This window comes from Paroedura picta, chromosome 11, assembly GCF_049243985.1.
Source record: "Paroedura picta isolate Pp20150507F chromosome 11, Ppicta_v3.0, whole genome shotgun sequence".
NCBI lineage: Eukaryota > Metazoa > Chordata > Lepidosauria > Squamata > Gekkonidae > Paroedura > Paroedura picta.
Genome location: NC_135379.1, coordinates 6,661,145 through 6,680,509, shown reverse-complemented (window position 1 = coordinate 6,680,509; position 19,365 = coordinate 6,661,145). Strand labels below are relative to the sequence as shown.

The following is a 19,365-nucleotide window of genomic DNA, read 5'->3' as shown; positions in this document are numbered from 1 at the left end:
ACTTTAAATGGCGCTGCTCTTCTTAGGACTGCCCCCATGTAAAGTTTTAGCTGTATGATCTTCAAGACCCTGCAAAGGTATTGTCTGCAAACAAAACACAACTACAGTGCTCCCTGCTGGTTCATTTTACATCACCCCAATTCTAGCCAGCAAGTTTTCTATGCCTCTCCTCCTTTCTGATCACTCAAATGAAAACAAAAAGTAGGGTGGTTACATTTTGCACTTGGGCTTGTTGTATAAGGAAGCACCTGGTTACAACTTTTAAACTAACTATGGACATAACATGGAATTTCGCTTATAATGAGGCTATGATTTTTTTTTTTACTGCATGTACATATTGCTTTCCAGGTGAAGCTGACTCTGTTCAATGAATTGCTGCTGGCAGATCTAGTCTGGGATCACTAGAAAACGAGTAACATTTGTTAAGCAGGAAATCCTTTAAGCATGCTTCAAACAGTGCTCCGCCACTGGTTTTAAATACTGAGTGAATCACAATGACTGAAGAAAACATTAGCGAACCTGGGTAGAAAACGGCTGTGCTGTTTTCCTGTGAAAGAACACGGAGAGGAGAAAAACTGCCTACCTGTCACACAATCTAAGATAAAGCGCCAACTTCCTGGTTTAAAAGAACCTGCGAACTGGGATGAAGACCCTTAAATCCAAAAGGAAATATAATCCTCTGCCTCAAATACTGCCGATGAAAAAGAAGAGTGGCAGCTAGCCTCGTCCAGAAGAGGAAAGGAAAAATAAATGCGTCAGACAAAAATGAACTTATTGCTCAGGTGATAATTGGTCTTCTCATGGACGGCTGCCTTAAGTCTCTCTAAATTTCCTGTCTCCATCTGCCGGCATGATGCCTGCTTATCCAAGTCTTGAAGTGTCAAGTGTCGGGGCTCTTGCGCTGGACAGTCTGTGGCACTTACATTAAAGGGTTTGGCCTGGCTTGAGTCGGCCGCTTCCTTGCCTGTGTGGCTTTTTTGGCACAGAGAGGGAGGAAACAGTCCGGGGGAAATGAAGCTCCTGCAAGCAACTGGGCAGAAAACTGGCTTCAGTCAGAACTGACGGGCTAGGAATGAAAAGTATTTACCAAGCAGATGATCAAAGATGTTGCTTAGGTTCGTTTCGAAGCTTTGGAGTGGCTAAAAATAGGTACTTGTGAACCTGGTTCAAGATAGTAAATACATGAATCTCTTTTTTATGGGAGCTTTATAGTGGAGTGTGGGTGTGAACCAGATTCCCTTAAACCTGGTCCTATCCTCTCTGTCCTTAGAATGTATTTTATTGGGAGTGTGAAACCTTGTCTGAGTTGGGAGAAAAGGTATTTGGTCCTCCCTCTTAATAGATTTTGTGAATTTACCATCTCAAAAAATCGTCCAGTTCTTCTTTGCAGATGAGGACTGGAAAACTCCCCTAGCAAACGCCAGATCTAGCCACAGTGACTGCCTGTAAGAGGGCTGGATCTTGCTATGTTCAAGACCTTTGGGTCAAAAGATAAGAAGTATTTCCTCAATATGGCATGCTACCTGGCAGCTTTGAATTTTAAGTTAAGGAAAGAGATGTTCATTTTCCGAAGCAATTCCAGATACTCAGGTAGCAAAAGAAGAACAAATTCAAATGTCCAGATCCCTGGCAGTTCCCTCTCTTATACCAAGAACCCCAACTGGTATAGGAGTTAAGCATTTTCATTAAAGGGTTTGGCCTGGCTTGTGACTTCCTTGCCTGTGTGGCTCTTTTGGCACGGAGAAGGAGACAACTGAGGAGGGTAGGGACAAAGAAAAATTAAGGGCAGAAGAAAAACATCCTGAAACGTTTAGCTGTTGTGCCCATGCTGACAAACAGCTTGACATCACAAAGGAACACATTTTTAAAAGGAGGGCTAAACCCAGGGCGAACAAACTAGTTTTCCTTTGTACTATTACACTTCAAAGGCACAATACCAGCGTCAGGTTCTCTATGGTTTACATTTGCCCTTAACTAACTGCACAGTGTATTTCAGATTCCTTTGCAATCCCTTCCAAAAGGCAATATTCTCCTTCAGGATTTCAGCGCTTCATAACTACCTCTTCCGGTTCATTTGGAGGAGTCTGGCTGTCGGCAACTTGCTCCAATTCTTCTTCGGCTGCGTATTCTTCTTGCTCTTCCATAGCTTGCTGCTCACTATAGGACTGCATATAATCTTCATCCTAGAAAAAGTTGTAGGTAGTTAGTCCCTCCCATGCATTTATTAAGGGCCAAGTATGGATGTGGACCTCTTGATCTCTTAACTGCAAACAAGACTGCAAGTGGATCACGCCTTCCTTCCACCCAATCTAAGAGGAAAATGTTCCCCCCACCCATGAGAAAATCACCATCTGGTGCAGCAGGGATCTGCTCTGCAGAACACTTCTTTGGGTGAAGAAAAAGAAGAGTTGGTTTTTATATGCCGCTTTTATCTACCAGAAGGACTCTCAAAGCAGCTTACTATCACCTTCCCTTTCCTCTCCCCACAACAGGCACCCTGTGAAGTCAAGGAGGGTGAGACAGCCCTGATATGACTGCTCAGTCTGAGCAGGTTTATCAGGGCTGTGGTGAGCCCAAGGTCACCCAACAGGCTGCATGTGGAGGAGGAGCGGGGAATCAAACCTGGCTCGCCAGATTAGAAGCCACCGCTATTAACCGCTGCACCATGCTGGCTCTCGATGGGGGCTACTTTCTTCAGACTGAGCAATCTTGCCCCCTTTACCCAAGAAAACAATTTCAGCAGGTAACAACTGCAAGGCTGGGAAAGAGGGGCTGACCTACACACCCACCTCTGTAGCCCACTAATGCCACCCATTTAATAATCATCTTTATTGTGATTTTCAAGAGCTGAAAGGCAAACTATCAAAACAAGAGAACTGTCCCCTTCGATGGGAGACCAACTGGAACTTCCACAAGCCACGTGGAGCCACGCGAACTAGGATTGGGGAAGTGGGAATCTGCACATGGGGCACACAATCCCGCAGCTCACCTTTTAAGAGATCAACCATGTCCTAAACTTTACCACAGACACAGAAGAGAAGGCTATGACAGCAACTAGTTTAGCAGAATGTAAGCTATTCCAGTGCAGTCAGTCAGCTTTTCACTCTGCAGTCTGTGAGGTTATGCCCGACACAACTAGTCATCAAACACATGGGATATTTTTCCTTATGCAGCGGTTTCAAGGCCAGTGATGGATGGATGGCTGCGCTCCATCAAAGAGCTGCCATACACAGCTGTAAAAATACTTTTACTGCCAATTTGTCTAATTGTTCTTTGCTGTTCTCCAGAGTTGCAGGCAACCTAAACATCGTCACAAATCCAGCCAGCTGACATAGCTGGACTGCAGCAGGTGCTGCACATTAACATGGAATAAGAGTAAAAACAAATGGCTGTCAACCGACCTGCTAACACGCAATTTTGTAACATTTTGGTTATGACCTGTGGTAACCAGCGTACTTTCAAGCTGACACCAAGGCAAGCTCAACAGCTAGCCAGTTAAATGGGAACAAATTATGCATATGACATTTTCTGAAGTAACCTCCAATCTCTTTATTCGGGTTTAGACAGTTCTCAGTTACAAAAAAAGAAGGGATGAATGAGCAGGACATCAATCACTTTCAAATATTAGCACCTTAACGATGTCTTTAGCAGGTCAATAATCTTTTCACCTTCGAAGGACTTTATCAGATCTTGTCTAAAGCCTGGATAAAAGCTTTTGCATTAAGTGCTTCTAACAATTGGCCGTGCGTCTCCACCGCACAAAAGCTGTTTTCTTCCTTAAGGATACAATCCTCAAGGTCATGATTCTCAACTGCCTTCCAGAATGACAAAGGAGCATTACCTACAGCCAAACAAGCTGTCAACACAAACTTTGTCACAGCCTAGATAAAGAAACTGGCAGACAGTGATAATAGGTCTAATTTTCCCCCCATCCCTGGGGAGGTAAACAGATTTCAGATCAGTCTAAAAACCCAGACACGTGAAGCAATGTTATCTCAGAAAATACAATGGAAAGAAACTCACTGGAAATTCATCTAGCGGTTCATTGATTTCAAGATCTAGCACTTCATCATTATAAATCTCTTCTTCGCCCTGATCTTCCCCATATTCTATTTGTTCTTCTGTTAGTTCGGCCTCTGGGCCTTCGTACTGCCCTTCCTCCGTGTACTCTTCCGCATATTCTTCAGGAACATCGGACTTGTCATAAGCCAGTTCATCTTCCCCTTGTTCGTACTCCGAATCTTGTTCGGTGGATGGATCGTTGGCTCCCTCCGAGAGCTCAAAGGATGTCACCATGCCGGATGTAGTGTTAAGACTAACAGCAACATCCTGGGTACTGCAGTAGGACAAAACATGGGATACGTGAATGAAGTCAAGAGCTCTGACAGCCATATTTTGTGGGCACGGGCTGGAGAGTCTATACCAGGGGTAGTCAAACTGCGCCCCTCCAGATGTCCATGGACTACAAGTCTCAGGAGCCCTGGGAATGTAGTCCATGGACATCTGGAGGGCCACAGTTTGACTACCCCTGATCTATACGGTTCCGGAAGGATTCAGTTTTCCTTCATTAACCAGGGGAAATAAAAGATAGCCCACGTGTCAATTTGACTCCATGCCACAAGTACATAATGCAGACTTATCGCCACAAAGCAACCAGACGGTCTGACAGGTTAGTTTGGCAAGAGGTGCCATACAATAGCTGAGCAAATGGCTTTCAGTTTTCATTCCTATTCTAACGAAGAGGCACAGCATGAGAACCACTACCGCAACGCCAGTGTCTCTTTCTTTACTATATCACATCTTTAAAGGTTTTATTTACAGTTCTTTTCTTTCTTGCTAGGAACTAATGCTTCTTTAAAGGGGTGAGTTTGAATGCCCTTTACCGGAATTTGCATGAGGTTAGAATGCTTACATGGGTGCCAGCTGCCCAGAATCTCTTATCCAGAATTGCACTACCAACCAAAAGCTCAGTGGTTTCTGATTTGGTTAGCCATCTAAAGAGCCACGGCTACAGGAACTTTTGTTTAATCGTCTCTGCTTTAATAAAGCAATAAAGAAAAGCTCTCCCGTTTTCGTAGAGCTTCCTCCAAAAACTATAGCACGGGATGTGGAGATGATCAAATCAGGGCAAATGACAAGACAGGATTAGATTTTGAAGTTAAAATTTATTCAAAATGACATATTTCATAAAAAGCTGGTCCCTAAATTTAAAAAAAAATCAAAATAGAACATAAATTTATCAAGTAGACCTAACACAGCATTGGAGAATGCATCCAGAAATCTTGCTACTCTTTTTACCTACTTTTGCAGTGGGAGAAATGAATTTCTATTCAAAATATCACAGATAAAAACAGCTGAATTTAAAATACTACTTTAATATAGCTCTAGCACTTGTATGTGGACACACCTCTATTCAGGGTTAAAGTGCATTACCTTCACTGCTGTAGCATTCCAGTAAAATACGCATTCAAGAGACTGAACTACTAAACCAGTTACTTTACTTGGTGTTTTTTATTGTTGTTGCTGTTTAAGACATACCTGAAATGTTGATCCTCTTCATTATCGCTCTGGAGAAGATCATCGTTCAGTTCTTCATCCGACATATCTGACTGGGTCTAAATTTTAAATTACAGAAAAATTGTCCTTGAGATAACCTAATATATGAATGTCTCAACGAAGTAGAAAAGATGGTTGCTCTGCAGACTTGGGACGTTTTCTTTGCAAAGCGTTATGAATATCAAGCAAGACATTATTTCAGTTTTATTTTTGTTTTGAGCATCAGGGCAACGAACGCCAGTTCAAAAACATCTATGTATCAGAGGGCCGAAGGAAATTTCACAGCTTCCCAAATGAAGGCTGCATGCCTACACCAAAGACAGCCACGATTAAGTTTGGCCATAAGCACCGTTTGCTGCTTTGCTCACCTGTGCTCCTCCCCGTCCCTCTTATAGCCTACAGAACTTGAATGAGCACTACCTGACAGGATAACGCCCCCGTTCTCCATGACCTACAAACGCAGGCACCTCAATGAATTGTCAGTCTGCGTACTCCAAACAAGCCAGCGTCAAAGCTTGGCATGCGTGGTATAAACAAATGCCACACCATTTAAGATTGGGAATCCAGATATTACAAAAAACTGGTGCTTGATCACGTGTTGTGTTTGCATGCCAGGCGACAGGAGCGACAGGCATGCACAACCAGAGCTGCATACTGTGCATGTGCCCAGCATGTTTGACTGTAGCCTCAAATGTAACTTCCAATAGTGAGGCCTGAAACAGTAGCCACGTGAAGCTAGAGTTAGTCAGATTTTTTACCCATATCTCCAAATTTTTCTCCTTACAGTCCCTGGAACCTGACTTTTCCTCCCAAGTTATGTCCTGACTCCCTACACTCTCCCTATGGTTTCTTCTGGTGGTCAAAGGGGATGATTGTTCCTGACTTCTTCATGAGCAGGAAAACTGGCTGGATCCAAGCCATACTCCCATTAGAACATATAAAATACAGAGCTTGATGTCTAGTTCCTATGAGATCCACCCTAGTGGCAAATACTAAATACGACCAAGGATAGTATCTAAGGACTCTTCTACAGAGAAAGAAATTTGGGTCAATGGGAACAAAGCTCCTCAGTGAAAAGAAAGCTGCAGGACCCAGGAATTTTATTCTATATAACCACATATCTGAATTTTAAATATTGACTCCACACTGCTTTCTTGGTAACTCCAGCTAAGAGGACAAATTTGCTCGGCTCCCTTGGCTTCAGATGCTCTGCTGCAAACCAAGTTATGCAGCTTCTCTGGAACAGATTGTTGAATCTTCATCCACAATGGCTCATATCTCAATGACACACATTCAGAGCGATTAATAAAACATATGCACTTAGTACATGAAATTAGTTTTGCTGGGCAGAAGGAAGAAGCAGTTTAAATGGGAGATGTAAATCCATGTTCCAGTTCTATCTTGTTAAACACGTTCGCTCTAGAGGAAAAGCAAGAAAGACCTGGAGACAGATAAAGATATGAAGGACTGGATGAAAACTGGGGGGGGGGGGGAATGGGGGAAGTATCTCCTACAGGGCAGCCCCCCCCCCGCCTTTTCCGGTGGAAGAACTGGGAAATTTAGGGGTGTACTACTATGAAATGTTTTCTCTTTTGGAATGAATAGAATGTTTCTTATAACACAGCTTTTCTCACAAAACATACAATATCTAAAAACCTGAGGACTTGTGTCAGTGGAAAAATTGAGACGGTTGGGAAAACACTAACGAGCAACTAAAATGCAAGATAACATTCTGGGTTTTAATCAAAACGTGTTGCTTGAAAACATTTATATAAACCACTCCAGCATCAAATGATGACAGTATGAATGTACACTGAGCAGGTGTACAGAACTTATTTTCAATTATGTTTTTTGTTTAAATGTAAATAATTTTGGCAACAATATGCCGTTGAATGCTGACTGAGCCTAGCTTGGTTAGTCTCTTTGACAACTTCCATATACGCACTTATAAAACAGAAAACAAGACAATTACATATCAGGGCCTACCAGGTACACAGCCAGCCAGCCAGCCAGCAGGAACAAGTACGTGATGCATGTAAAATGTTATGTATGTATCCCACGTACTTTATGTACCCACTTTAAATGTGTTTAGTACTGACCTTTTTCCCAGGCAGCAAATCTTCGCCCAGCAAGTCATCGTCCAGTTCACTACAAGAAGAACACACACAAACACACTCCTGGAATAAGCTTTTTCATTAAAAAAAATTTAAGCAACGCTAGAGTTGCTCTAATGATTGCCAAGGAATCCTTCAGAACACATAAAAAACAGCATACTCCAGTCTAATTCTATTTCAAAGCCGTGGGAGCCACAGCAGGTACCACTGGGCATCACTTCTCTTACTCCAGCCACTAACCACCAAACTCCACCTGGAGTATAGGAAAGCTGCAAAGGCTGGAGGTAGTAACAGCAGTAAATCACTAAAACATAGTACTCAAGTCTTAAAGGTGGCCTTGGATGATAACCAACATCGACCGAAGGGCCCCTACTCCCCTCCCTCCCAGAACTCCACCAGAGTACTCTGGATCTGTTCGCACTGTTGCATTGTTACCACTATCAGTTATGAGTATTATTGTTATGGTTATGTTATGGATTGTTTCATATATTATTCATACATTCCATGTAAACCGCCCTGAGCCTCCAGGAAGGGCGGTATCTAAACATAACAAACAAACAAATAAATAAATGCTTTAAAAGTTTTTAAAATATATAAAAATTAATTTACTCCCACCCATCCAGGAAATCCTTCCAGAGCCATCAAGAAACCCCAGGGTTTCACAAAACCCCGGTTGAGAAGCCCTGTATTAGAGAGGATGCACTTCAGTGTGCTTCCACATTGCTCATACAAAGGAACACTTCGGGAAAGAGGCCTGCAACAAAACGTGCTGTGGGCCACATTTGGGCTCCAAAGCCCTCTACAGCAGTGGTCCCCAACCTTTTTATCACCAGGGACCGGTCAACGCTTGACAATTTTACGGAGGCCCGGTGGGGGGGGGGTAGTCTTTTGCCGAGGGATGTCGCCGCCTGAGCCCCTGCTCCACTTGCTTTCCTACCAGCGCCCCTGACTTCCTGCCATCTGCTGGGGGGCGCTGCCAGCAGCAGCTGCGCAGTGCCGCGCTGAGAGGGAGACCCAGCCATGGCGGCCACTGTAGAGCACCAAAGGTTAGCCGGTAGCAGGGCAGCCCCGGAGGCAGCAGCTGTGGAGGAGGACGAGGAGGAGCCGCAGCCAAGTACCGGACCGGTCCGGGTCCCCAGACCAGGGGTTGAGGACCATTGCTCTACAGCATTTCCCCGAGTATTTAGCTGGAAATGAATGGAAAGAGCCAGCTTTACTTGACACTTGAGGTATTTTCTGCAGTATCTTATTGGCCTCTACGCCTTCATGGCTGGTACCTATACTCTCAGCTATTTATTTATCACATGACTTGCATGCCGTATAGCCAGGAGATCCTATGATCGTCTGGCAACCAGGCCAGAGACACTCAGAGGCGGTTTGCCATTGCCTGCATCCACGGTCATGACCCTAGTTTTCCTTGGAGGTCTCCTATTCAAATGCTAACCAAGGCCAACCCTGCTTAGCTTCAAAGATCTGATGAGATCCGGCAGGCCTGGGCTATCCAGGACAGAGCATACACCTCACTGCATTGCTACTTATTTATTTAATTATACACTTATTTATTTGTTTAGCCATATATTCTATATGGCTCAGGGCAGTTTACATACAATGAATTAACATATAACATAGTCAAATATAACAACAATAAAGGTAAAGGTATCCCCTGTGCAAGCACCGGGTCATGTCTGACCCTTGGGGTGACGCCCTCAATACGGGGTGGTTTGCCAGTGCCTTCCCCAGTCATTACCGTTTACCCCCAGCAAGCTGGGTGCTCATTTTACCAACCTCAGAAGGATGGAAGGCTGAGTCAGCCTTAAGCCGGCTGCTGGGATTGAACTCCCAGCCTCATGGGCAGAGCTTTCAGACTGCATGTCTGCTGCCTTACCACTCTGCGCCACAAGAGGCTCTTAACAATAATCTAACAGGGGTTCTAAATAACACTTCAGTGATCTTAAACAACAACATAACAGGAAATTAGCGAAGGGAACGAGGATAACACAGAGAACTGGAGACAATTGAAGTGGCACTGGGTTCAGTTCCAGATGCCTGCATGGCAAGCAAATGCTTCATTGGCATCTAAGTGTGCACTTTTTAAAGCAAACCAGAAAAGAAACTAAAGAGAGCAGAAAGGAATGCCAGGAAAAACACCTGAATGAGAGATTTACTCCCTTACCTGTCCCAGTCATCATCTCCAGCTCTCCGCCTCCAAGATCTTTCTGCACCAGGCTTATCGAATTGATCAAAGTCGTCATCTGTTAACAAAAGGCATTTGCTGACTTGCACAGGAAGAAAGGGCATCAACTGTTATGTACAAAAAGCCGTTTTTTGGTGTTTCCACACAGATTGATGCTCTGGAGACGCAGATTTTTGTCCCGCTCCCCCACAGCACTGTAGTGGATGTGTGTACCCTGCAGGGTTTCCCTGGATGTTCTGCAATCTTTCTACTCTGAAATTCCAGAGAAAAGTTTGGATGTTCCTGGTCCCACCCACAAAGCCACCATGTAGCCCATAAGAGCTATTTCTTCTCCTTTAAACTGGAGACTGAATAACATTATATCAACACCCTATTATAGCAAAATACACTCTGAATGCACAGATTTCATTTTTTAGAAAAGCTCTAGCCCCGTTCCTTGCAGAGATATATGGGGTGAACCATCCACAACGAAATAGGTGACTAGTTTTTTTTAATGGAATACAGGACCACAGACAACCTGATGCATATTTTAACATAATGGTGTATTGATATAATGCCAGGGGTAGTTAAAACTGTGGCCCTCCAGATGTCCATGGACTACAATTCCCATGAGACCCTGCCAGCATTCACTGGAGGGTGTTCTCTGGCAGGAGCTCATGGGAATTGTAGTCCATGGACATCTAGAGGACCGCAGTTTGACTACCCCTGTATAATGCTATTAAATCACCATTTTTTTTTCAAAAGCTACCTGGGAAGCCCCATCACCACTGCCAGTATCTGCAGCCACAGCAGCAACAGGGAAACTACACAAGCCTGTCCTTGGGTGGAAAACACCTCTTTTCTTTCTGCTATGCACTCCTTCTTCCCAAGAAAAAAGACAACTCTGCCCAAGTTCTTTAAACTGTTTAAGGGACTACAAATGAATAAAGCATTTGTTCATGTAGACTTCATTCCAATCCAAGAAATACAATTAACAGTATAAGTAAAAAACACAGCAGTACATTATTTACTGAAAGTAGCATATAGCTCTAAACTGAAGGAGGCTGTACTAGCGGCTAATTTTCTGAGGAAAGCTAGGATATTTCTGTTGTAGTCTACATATTCTGTTTCAATACTCTGAGTCATACAGAACTCCTGACATATCTATGAATAGTCTAACTGCACAAAATTATCAATACCCACTTGCCTGGTGATCTTTAGGTGAACTTTACAATGCTGCTTATTTAAACCATAATTCCCACAAATGACTAACAAACACATTAAAGGAGGCAACTAACTTTTGGAAAATAATGTCCCACAGAATGGAATCACTGAAGCCACAATGAAATTCTGGAAAAAAGAGATGTCAAAGATTGCAGCAACTACTGGACCATCACATTAATTTCACATTCAACCAAATTTTACAAAGACCTTTATAATACACAGAATCAGAAAATCCAAGTGTTCAAGCTAGATTCAGAAAAGGAGTGGCACAGAAAGTGGTAAGGCTTTTCTTCCTTCTAGAAAAACATGAAACGTAATGCACAGGAGATGTTTCATTGTTGTTCTCAAAATGAAGGATAAAAAAATCTCTGGTATACACAAATATATTTATACCACAATTAAGAATAAATTTAGCTTATTAACACTGTTTCTTGGGGGGGTGTCGACAACCATGTACTGTCATATCACCAAATAAATGTTTTAACAAATTTGAAAAATATATTAAAAATAATCAACTCCCACCCATTTATGAAACCCTTTTAAGGCTGTCAAGAAACCCCAGGGTTTCATGGAACCCTGGTTGAAAAAGCCTGGTATAAGGTGTACACATTATAACACAAGGCAACAGAATAACCCATCCAAATCTTGAGTACTGTATTTCCTTCTCTTTATTTTCCATAATCACAAATCAGACAAGGCTGACAAAGAGTTATAAGCAAATCTACATACAACAACAACAACATTTAATTTCTATATAGCCCTTCCTCATATGAGCTCGGGACAGCTCACAACAGCAAGACACTCAATAAAGCAACTACAACAACAATAATAATATTACAATAAAATACAATTGAAGAACCCACCTCCTATAAAATTTCAAAGCCATCTAATAGACTGATTAGATAAGTGTGTGTAAGTAAATTGCCATCAAGTTCCAACTGATTTATGGCAACCTCTTAGGGAAAAATGGAGGGGTTATTTTTTATACTTCACTTTTCTTGACTTTAAGGAGTCTCAAAGCAGCTTACAAATTACCTTCCCTTCCTCTTGCACAACAGGTTCTTCCCTTGATTGTTCTACTACAGCCTTTCTCAACTTTTTTATTGTTGATAAAATAAAATACCCCTGAAACATTCTTCAGGCTTCGAGAAACCCCAGAAGTCGTGTGATCATGCAGAATATGGTTGGGGAGCATAATTGTGCCCCGCCCCTTCCCTCCCCCTCCAGGACCATCACTGGCCAATGGAAGAGGAGGGGCTAGTCAATATGACCATATATGGTCATATCAATAAGTATTTAACACATTTTTTAAAAATATATAAATTAATTAACTCCCACCCATTTGGGAAACCCTTCCAGGCTATCAAAAAACTCCAGGATTTCATGAAACCCCCTTTATGATGGCCAGATTCTGCAATGAAATGAATATTTTAATTAAAGCTGCAGATTGATGGTTTCAATGGCATAATTGTGATTTTAGTATCAGAGGTTTATATTTTATGAATGAATTACTATAGACCATTTATTGGAATGCATACATACATACATACATACATACATACATACATACATACATACATACATACATACATACATACATACATACATACATACATACATACATACATACATACATACATACATACATACATACATACATACATACATACATACATACATACATACATACATACATACATACATGTTGAAAACCGTTCCAAACCAGATGTGCTGGGAGGGGCGGTGAAGAAACTAACCAACCAACCCAATAATATAAATAAGTAAATAAATCATGAAGTACTCAAATTCATTTAAAAACCAAGTCCAGCAGGATATTGGGCAGCAGGGCTGAAAACAATTTAATTTCCGAGGAACCAGATCTTCAGGGGGGAAAAAAACTATTTCAAAAGGACTAAATCAGGGGTAGTGAAACTGCGGCCCTTCAGATTTCCATGGACTACAATTCCCATGAGCCCCTGCCAGCATTCATGGGCAGGAGCTCATGGGAATTGTAATCCATGGACATCTGGAGGGCCGCATTTTGACTACCCCTGGACTAAATGCTAGAATTAGTATCTTCAGCATATGCTACTTTGCAGCCTGACAGATAATGCTAGAGAAAATGAATCAGACCTTCTTTGCAGGGTGTGATAAAGTTGGAAAGCAGCATACAAATCTCATAATAAATATAAATAAATATAAATATAACATATTATTGACCTGAACTCTGCTTCAATCCTTTGACAATGGAGGAGCCCATGAAATAATTGTTCAATCTTTGAGGAGTCCAAGAATGAGGCCCACTGGCCACGCCCCCCTGAAGTGACATGTCACAGGAAATGATATCACCGCCCATGTTAGCAGGCTCAAGAAGGACTAAGGCATGAGAGCTTAAGGTGGGGGTAGGCAGGTAGGTTTCGCCCCCTCCCAGGTGCAGAAGCCATGAGGGAACTTACACTTGGGAGTGGAGGGCTAGAGCAATGGAATTGGTCAGTTCCCTAGCTCATGGCCAAGACCATTAAAGCAAGAGGGGGAAGGCCATGGGACCCCTTTCAGAGCTCCTGCAGACCCCCAGGGTTCCGTGGACCCCTGCTTCAAGGTATGATAAACACTATACTGGGAATTCTCTCCCAAGGATGGCTTCGACAGACTCAGTCTTCACTGCTGTGGAATGCACGGCACTGGCCAATGAAGATCTATTCAGCTTCAGTCACCCCCTCCTTCCTCCTTCCCAGGTAAGAAGAGATTCCAATGCACTAGGAAACAGTGCCTTGTTAGATGAGCTTTCATTAAGGGGAGGAGCTTAGCTACCTGCATGTTACTTATCATTATTTAAAATTTCTATACCACCCTCCCAGTGAACCGGTTCAGGGCAGGATACAACATGCATATAACAACGCAAATTAAAAACAGTTAAAATTAAATTTAAACTAAATTTTTTTAAATGTTTAACATAAACAAGGTGAACAGCAACAGACAATTGCATTGCTCTACTCTCTTGGAACTAGATTTCAGTCCCGAGGTGGTTAACCCAAAGGTGGCTTTGATTTATGATGGTTTTGCTTTGGACCCTCTTTGTTTGAACCTCCCTTTGGGTCACCCTTGTGACAGTAGATTCTGCCCTTTGTGACTGGAATATCTGGATTTGGGACTCTGGACTCTTTATCTTCAGTCTTGCCAGGAAACTGGAGTTATTTTAGCTTTATTTCCTGTACTGTACGTTTTCTGCACATTTCTTTGAATAAACCTTATATTATCTGAGGTTTTGGGTTTCAATCTAAACCTTGTCTATTTTGGCTACAACTACTAAAGTTAATTGGTTTTGGACCTCAACTTACAAGAGTTCTGCTTTGCAGGGATGGCTTCTTGATTAACACCTGGATGGGGTAGAGATTCCCTCATTGTCTCAGTTGCTGGCGGCTTGTCACATGAGCAGTGAGGATTCACTCCCCAATCTTTTACATTTTGCTTTTAGACCTGTTACTATGGATGACACTATACATTGAGTAAAACCTTGACTTAAAAACAATTCATTTATTCCAAAAGGGGAAAAAACCCAGGAGCTTTTAGTGCTCCCCTCCCCCATTATTCCACTGGAAAAATCTGAAAATGTTCTCAATTTTAGAGTATGAAATTTTGACCTAGGAAGCATTTTACACGTTCTAAATAAAATGTTTGATGAGTGTCAGTGTTTCCCCTAATTCAAAGGCCTCAGAGGCCACACTATTCGCTCCACAACTATTCACAGGCGCCCCCCCCCTCAGTACTCCCCAAAATTTTCCACTGGAAAAACTGAAAAAAAGATCTTTAAAAAAATTAATCGTCCCTGCCCAGACATTTTCACGATCTACAGCTACCAGATTTGTTTAATACTCAAGAAGCTCACCAGAAGACTGTTAACCCAAAGTTACGAAACTAGATTTGGCCTAGATAACATGTTATCAAACATTCACAGAAAAGTCTGGCAAACCTTTATAAAGCAGACCTTCAAGCAATACAGGAGGGAATAGGCAGCCGTAGAGAAAATACCCAGGATTTTATTTTTAAATGAAGCACCCTGAACTGGGAAGAGATGACGGAGACAGAGCAGTTATTGTTGGCTACAGCTAAACAAGCCAACAATGCAGTGTGGGAACCAGCACAATGTATTCCAAACCAAGAAATTAACTACTTCAAGGACAAAAAGATTACAAATGCCTTACAATTAACCAATTGACTGCTGCCTACAACTCTTTGCAGGCAACTGACAAATTCATACAGTACACTTATTTTATATATATAATAATAATAATAACATAAGTACTACTAAAATTATTACATATTCCAATAAAGCATCTCATTTATAGCTTTTTATAAAATCAATAAAATCAGAGTCCAGTAGCACCTTTAAGACCAACAAAGATTTAATCAAGGTGTGAGCTTTCCAGTGCAAGCACCCTTCGTAAGACTTCGTCAGGCTGCTCATTTGAATGTATAAAATCAACTGTCTCTGTAAGTAGGTGAAGTTCACAAGACAATCATGGAAAGAAGAGCTACAACACTGAAGGTTGCTTTAAGCACTGTTTTTCCACAACAAATTTCTACAGGTAGATCACATAAAGTAACAAGGGTAGCAGGAACACTTGTAGGATATAAAAAATGACAAGGGAGAATGCTTCTGGGAGTCTAATGAGGTCTTATTTCACACTTCTGCTAAGCCAATAGCAGCCAGTACTGTCAAACTAAGATCTAGGATAGGGGTAGTCAACCTGTGGTCCTCCAGATGTTCATGAACTACAATTCCCGTGAGCCCCTGCCAGTGTTTGCTGGCAGGGGCTCGTGGGGATTGTAGTCCATGAACATCTGGAGGACCACAGGTTGATTACCCCTGATCTAGGAGACTCAGGCTCAAATTCTTATGCTGCCATAGATGTTTGGGCAGTCACACGCACTCTGCCTGGCATACCTCACAGGGCTGTTTGTAAGTATATTATGGAGGCGAACAATGAATGCTAATTTGCATCCTCCTTGGAGAGAAAGGTTGGGCACAAAGTAAAAAAGTCACCACCAAATTTTATATCAGATCATCTATAGGGGCTTGAACTGCTCACATTGCCAGGACAAACACAAGAATAAACTGGTTCTGTGGTTAATTCCCTTTTTTTTAAGCAACAGCCTACTTTAAATATAAGACAGCATGCCTCCCTCTCAAATTTCCCTTTTTGTTGAGAGACAAACATTGTTTTACAGCACCGTTAAATGAAGCTTTTGTAAACTACAATCCATTCTGTGAAAGGACTGTTACAGTGGGACAAAACTGTGGCTCTCCAGATGTCCATGGACTACAATTACTTTAGGTGTGGAGTCATTGAAATCCATGGACATCCAAAGAGCCCCAACTTTGCCACCCCTGTTCGAGGCATCCTTATGGGACCCAGCTTCCAACCCATGTAAACACTGCATCTGACATCCTCTTACAAGCTACACCCAGACAACAGCGCCCTCTTTTTTTACCCCGCTTCCATATATACAACAAGCCCTTCCAATCCCTCAAAACCAGGGGTAGCATTCGCTGGCAGGGGCTCCTGGGAATTGTAGTGCATGGACATCTGGAGGGCCGCAGTTTGACTACCCCTGCTCAAAACGTTCAGCCAGGCCTCTACGAAATCTTCTCCCATCCCAACCGAACATTATACAATCTGTGCAGTCAGCAAGGCTAACAGCGCCAGAGAAGCTCACAAATGCGAATCCCAAGACCTGCCTCCCTCTTGCAGACGCCCCATCGAGCCAGAAGGCCGACCACCTCGACCCTTAAGGAGACCCCCCCCCCATTTCCATTCTTCTCCAAACATCTCGCCCCCCCCCCCCGCTAGGGTTGCCAGCTATGGGGAACCCTAGAGACTTTGGGGGTGGAGACAAGAGTGGGCGGGATTTGGGGCGGGGAGGGGCCCCAGTGGAGTATAATACTATGGAGCCCACCCTCCAAAGCTGCCACTTCCTCCAGGGGAACCAATGAACGGTGAAACCAGGGGATCCCCAGGTCCCACCTGGAGTCCACATTTTTAGGCAATCTCTGAACACTTGTTGAAAGGGGGAGCAAGAGGGAAGTAGGGTTGCCAGCTCTGGGTGGGAAATGCCTGGAGACCTTGGGGGTGGAGCCAGGAGTGGGCGGGGAGGGACCCCGGTTCAGTACAATGCTCTAAAGCCCACCCTCCAAAGCAGCCATTTATTCCCGAGACACAGACCTGGAAATGAATCGTGAAGCCGGGGGGCCCCCAGGTCCCACCTGGAGGTTGGCATCCCCAACCCCGATTCTCCCGCGCGCCACTGACCCCTCCCTCCTTCTTCTGCCGGCCACGCCCCCAAGCGCCCCCCCCCGACCAGAGAGCCCCTCTCGCCCCCCCCCTCGCAGCCCTTCTCCCCGGCCGCCCTCCAGCCGCGCCCCCTCGGCCTCGCGGCCGGCTTCGTACCTGCGCCTCCGCCCAAAGCGGCTGCCATGGCGCCCGGCCTTCCTTGCGAGGCCCCCGCGAAGAGCCCTCCCGCCCGGGGCGACCGCGGAGGAGAGCGACCGATTGGCGCCGCCGAGCGCAGAACTAGCACAACATGGCTGCCGAAGGAGGAAGCGGGGAGGGGGGGGGCTTCTCCACCGGAGCCGCGTTGCAGGCTGGGATAGCGGAGGGCTCTTCCGATTGGCTGTTTCGAGGCCGTAGACTCGCGAGGCGCTCGGCGGGCGCCTGCGCAGAGTTGGAAGTAGGGCGAAAGTGGGCGGGGGAGGGAGCGAGTCGGGTGGTGACGCAATGCGGAGTTGGCGCGTGCGCAGAGATATGTTTAAACTGCCGTCCTCCCTCGGCGTATTGACAATAGTCTGGGCTGCTGTACGCATGCGTCGCTGGGGGAAGGGCGTGGAAGGTGGACGCTGGCGATTGAAATCTGAAAAGCAAGGGGTTGCGGAGCATGCGCAGACGGAATTTCGGTGTGTTGGGCAATGCTTTTGCAGCTGGATTTTCCTGTACGGGAAGGTGCATTGGAAGTGCTCAGTGGGCCCTGGAGAAAATCCGCTTTTCTGACCGGCCAAAGAGAAGCGAATCAAAATTGATCCCTGGATTGCGCGTTTTTGGATGCAGTGAAATCTCATGATTTTGTGTAAACCCCATCATCCTTTCTGTCCGCACTGTCCCCTTAGTAGAATGGCGTCCCCCTGCTTAAAAACAGCAACAATCAGGTTGTTGTTGTTGTGATAAATATTGACCCTCACAATAATATGGTGTTATAGAAAGATTGGGCTTTTAATTATTATTATATGTGTGTTTTTATTATATCCTGCCCTGTGTCCAAAGACAAAGAACATTCATAATTTTAACAAAATCATAATAAAATGCCAGATATGGGAAATGCCTAGCTATCATAGAGTTGGAAGGTACCTCCAGGGTCGTCTAGTCCAACCCCCTGCACAATGCAGGAACTCAACTACCTGCCCACCCACAGTGACCCCAATTTTGTGCCCAATTGATCCCCCCCACACACACCAAAAATCTCCGAAATCCAGCCTGGCCTGGAGGAAATTCACCTACCATCCCACGGTGGCGATCAGCAATTCCTGGGGTACGCAAGGAAGGGCCACAAGAGACAAACTCTGGCACATCCCTTCCTGCCCACTAACCCGCAATCTGTGTAAGTTCATAACATCAGTATTTCTGTCAGATGACTATTTAGCCTCTCCTCATGCAAGCATTTGTGTCTCCTTGTGTTAGTCTTCCTTTCTGACTTACCCACGGGCTCTGCTTTGCTTATGCAGTCCCTCCATCCAAAATCAATCGATTTTAATTTGATTAGGCTGGAGTAACTACTGGGAGAAAATTACTCTTTGAGTGAAATGCCTGGAAAGAGGTTTGATTGCTTCAGATACTGTTCATCAAAGGATTCCCACAAGGGAGCAACCACGGAGATGCATGGAGTGGAGGAAGGATTTCAGAGCACCAGGCTTCCATACTATCATGGGGGGTCCTGTAAAAGGGCACTGTGGAATGAATTCCAGAGCAACAGCCTTCTTTATCACCACAGGGGAGACTGTGTAACCACACGGAGTGTGGAAAGGAGTTGTCGGACTGACAAAACCAATGGTTGTGGAAGGAGGCATGTGGGAGAAACCATACAGGTGCCTGGAGTATGGAAAGAGCTTCCCTGACAGAAGAAATCTTACTTCTCACCCAAGCAATCACACAGGGATGATCCATGCATTGAGTGTGGCAGGAGCTTCAGCAGCAACACCTGCCTTACCGCTTACCGCAGGAGCCACACAGAAGAGAAACCATGCAAATG

General features: G+C 44.1%; 1 protein-coding gene across 6 annotated transcripts in view; it reads right to left on the bottom strand.

The window, feature by feature from the left end:
• RBM33 (RNA binding motif protein 33) overlaps positions 1–17,670 on the bottom strand; it is an 83,959-nt gene extending 66,289 nt beyond the window's left edge. For all 6 annotated transcript variants that reach the window (XM_077303981.1, XM_077303982.1, XM_077303985.1 and 3 more), the window contains exons 1-6: positions 17,517–17,670; positions 9,844–9,922; positions 7,656–7,704; positions 5,539–5,615; positions 4,024–4,336; positions 2,061–2,183 (exon numbers count right to left, since the gene is read on the bottom strand). In XM_077303981.1, the coding sequence (XP_077160096.1) occupies positions 2,061–2,183; positions 4,024–4,336; positions 5,539–5,615; positions 7,656–7,704; positions 9,844–9,922; positions 17,517–17,544 (669 nt within the window). In that variant the 5' untranslated portion in view covers positions 17,545–17,670. The remainder of the gene's footprint in view (positions 1–2,060; positions 2,184–4,023; positions 4,337–5,538; positions 5,616–7,655; positions 7,705–9,843; positions 9,923–17,516) is intronic.
• Positions 17,671–19,365: the final 1,695 nt, after the last annotated feature.